At 38.3% G+C, this 1905-nt stretch overlaps 1 protein-coding gene across 1 annotated transcript in view; it reads right to left on the reverse strand.

The window, feature by feature from the left end:
• Positions 1 to 658: 658 nt before the first annotated feature.
• The window catches only part of LOC134192830 (collagen alpha-2(VIII) chain-like), a 4265-nt gene continuing 3018 nt past the window's right edge, over positions 659 to 1905 (reverse strand). Inside the window, exons 7-14 of the mRNA XM_062661589.1 lie at positions 1826 to 1879; positions 1714 to 1767; positions 1589 to 1651; positions 1478 to 1534; positions 1354 to 1398; positions 1274 to 1300; positions 1141 to 1207; positions 659 to 1077 (exon numbers count right to left, since the gene is read on the reverse strand). Coding sequence (XP_062517573.1) covers positions 713 to 1077; positions 1141 to 1207; positions 1274 to 1300; positions 1354 to 1398; positions 1478 to 1534; positions 1589 to 1651; positions 1714 to 1767; positions 1826 to 1879 — 732 coding nt within the window. The 3' untranslated portion in view covers positions 659 to 712. The remainder of the gene's footprint in view (positions 1078 to 1140; positions 1208 to 1273; positions 1301 to 1353; positions 1399 to 1477; positions 1535 to 1588; positions 1652 to 1713; positions 1768 to 1825; positions 1880 to 1905) is intronic.

Below are 1905 nucleotides of genomic sequence, written 5' to 3' on the forward strand. Positions count from 1 at the left end.
AAACGTCAAAGCTTATAGACACGTGACAGGTATGAGTATCAAAACGGATCAAATTAAACGCACGATCTATTAGTATTATTCCGGTTTAATTAATGACTAGACTCTTTGTACATTATAATTACATGTATACAGTACACACGTAATGCTTGGTATGTACCCTAGTAAAATGTCGTGTGTATCTATATTACGAGATAATATTGTCTGTTTGTTGTTGAAGTAATGTTCATACTCAAAGTTGTAAAAATGAAGGGTTGCATGTTAACTCAGAGACACTACAACTTTAAGTTGACTAAACAGTAACAACAGTTAATGAAATGAATCGACGAAGAAGCACTGGAGTGCAAACTCTCCGGATCCGCTGTTACCTTTTCAGCTTGGCTGTAATTATACATAGTTGGACACATAACTGACAGCATTAGTCCTGGTGAAATTGAGCGTATGCTTTACCAGCGATAACAATTTCACTAATATAAATATATATATATATATATATATATATATATAATTATGTATATAGCACGCGATGTTGGACGGTGTCGTTGGTCTATTCGCAGCGTTGCTGTCTACTCCAGCGTTTCACGTGTCGGGCAATGAACAGAAGATGTAACTAAAGAACGAATTAGGAGAGAACAAAGATATTGAATTAATGACAAAATGCAGCGAATTTCATTTCCATCTTTAACATATGCAGCGTTTCTACTCTTTAAGGTAATCAGTTCACTAGAAACGCACCAAAAAATGTGTTCTCGCTATAGAAGTAGTAGTAACAGGTGTTTTCGAACGTTATTGACAGGTTGTCTCCCTTTTTCAGCTGAATGATGCGTCCCATGTAATGAGTGTGATGATCATGGGAATGGTTGTTGTACCAATAAGCATAGGCGCGACCGGTACCATTCACTCTGATACGAAAACCAGCATTGTAGTGGCTTGAGCTTGGATGGTAATAGTACATTTGTGCGTAAACGTAGTAAAGGCCATCGTTGGGAACAGTGATAGCATCGTTGCTATACTGCATGCCACCGCGAAGAAAGGGAGACCAAACGGTACCACTGCTCTTATACCATTGAGTGACAGTCCCTACACAACACAATCATTGCCAAACGGTTCTATCAACAATATTACAATCACATCAATCCACACCGGAGCTCGCACTGTATGGCCCGCCATTGTTACCGTACAAGTGCGCAGAAGGTTTCTCATTATAAGCCTTGAAGCAAGTTAATGCAATACCAACACACGAAAATTGATATACTTTTAGAAACATGTCTATTACCAGAATTTCATGTTTCAAGTCCTCCAACTACAAAAATGGTAAATATAACAAAAACAATTTCTTTCATTCAGCTTGCTTACTTGTAACTGTAGAGAGCTATTCAATTTACCCAGTTTTCCATCAACCTACCATTGCAATTGTAGAAATTTGTAATACATGTTCAGTCACAGAGACATTGCTTGTCCAAACACAAGCACGTCTTACTTCTTCTCTCATCGTCTTGACTGGTTCAAAATAATTTTTCAAAGTTTCTGGATCAATCAAAAAGTACATACTATGTCGTGCACACGCATCAGTGCGTCAAATGTTTCTTACTGCTGGTCCAGGTACTCCTTGCCTGCCTTGCTCTCCTTTGTGTCCTGGTTCTCCTCTGATTCCCTATATCATTGCAGACAACTTGTCCAAGTATTCATTTCTTCAAAATGTAGATAAAGGCTTGCCTTTTCTCCTTTCAATCCTGTTATTCCTGTTTGTCCCCTGTGTCCAGGAGGGCCCTAATATACGAATAAATATGTAAAATAATTCTTGTATCAAAAATACTGTTGTATTCACCGGTGTTCCGTCAGCTCCAGCTACTCCTCGTCCACCCAAATTGCCTTTAATTCCCTATTATTATTGTCTAACTCATTTGC

The sequence above is a fragment of the Corticium candelabrum genome, chromosome 17 (genome assembly GCF_963422355.1).
Source record: "Corticium candelabrum chromosome 17, ooCorCand1.1, whole genome shotgun sequence".
Lineage (NCBI taxonomy): Eukaryota > Metazoa > Porifera > Homoscleromorpha > Homosclerophorida > Plakinidae > Corticium > Corticium candelabrum.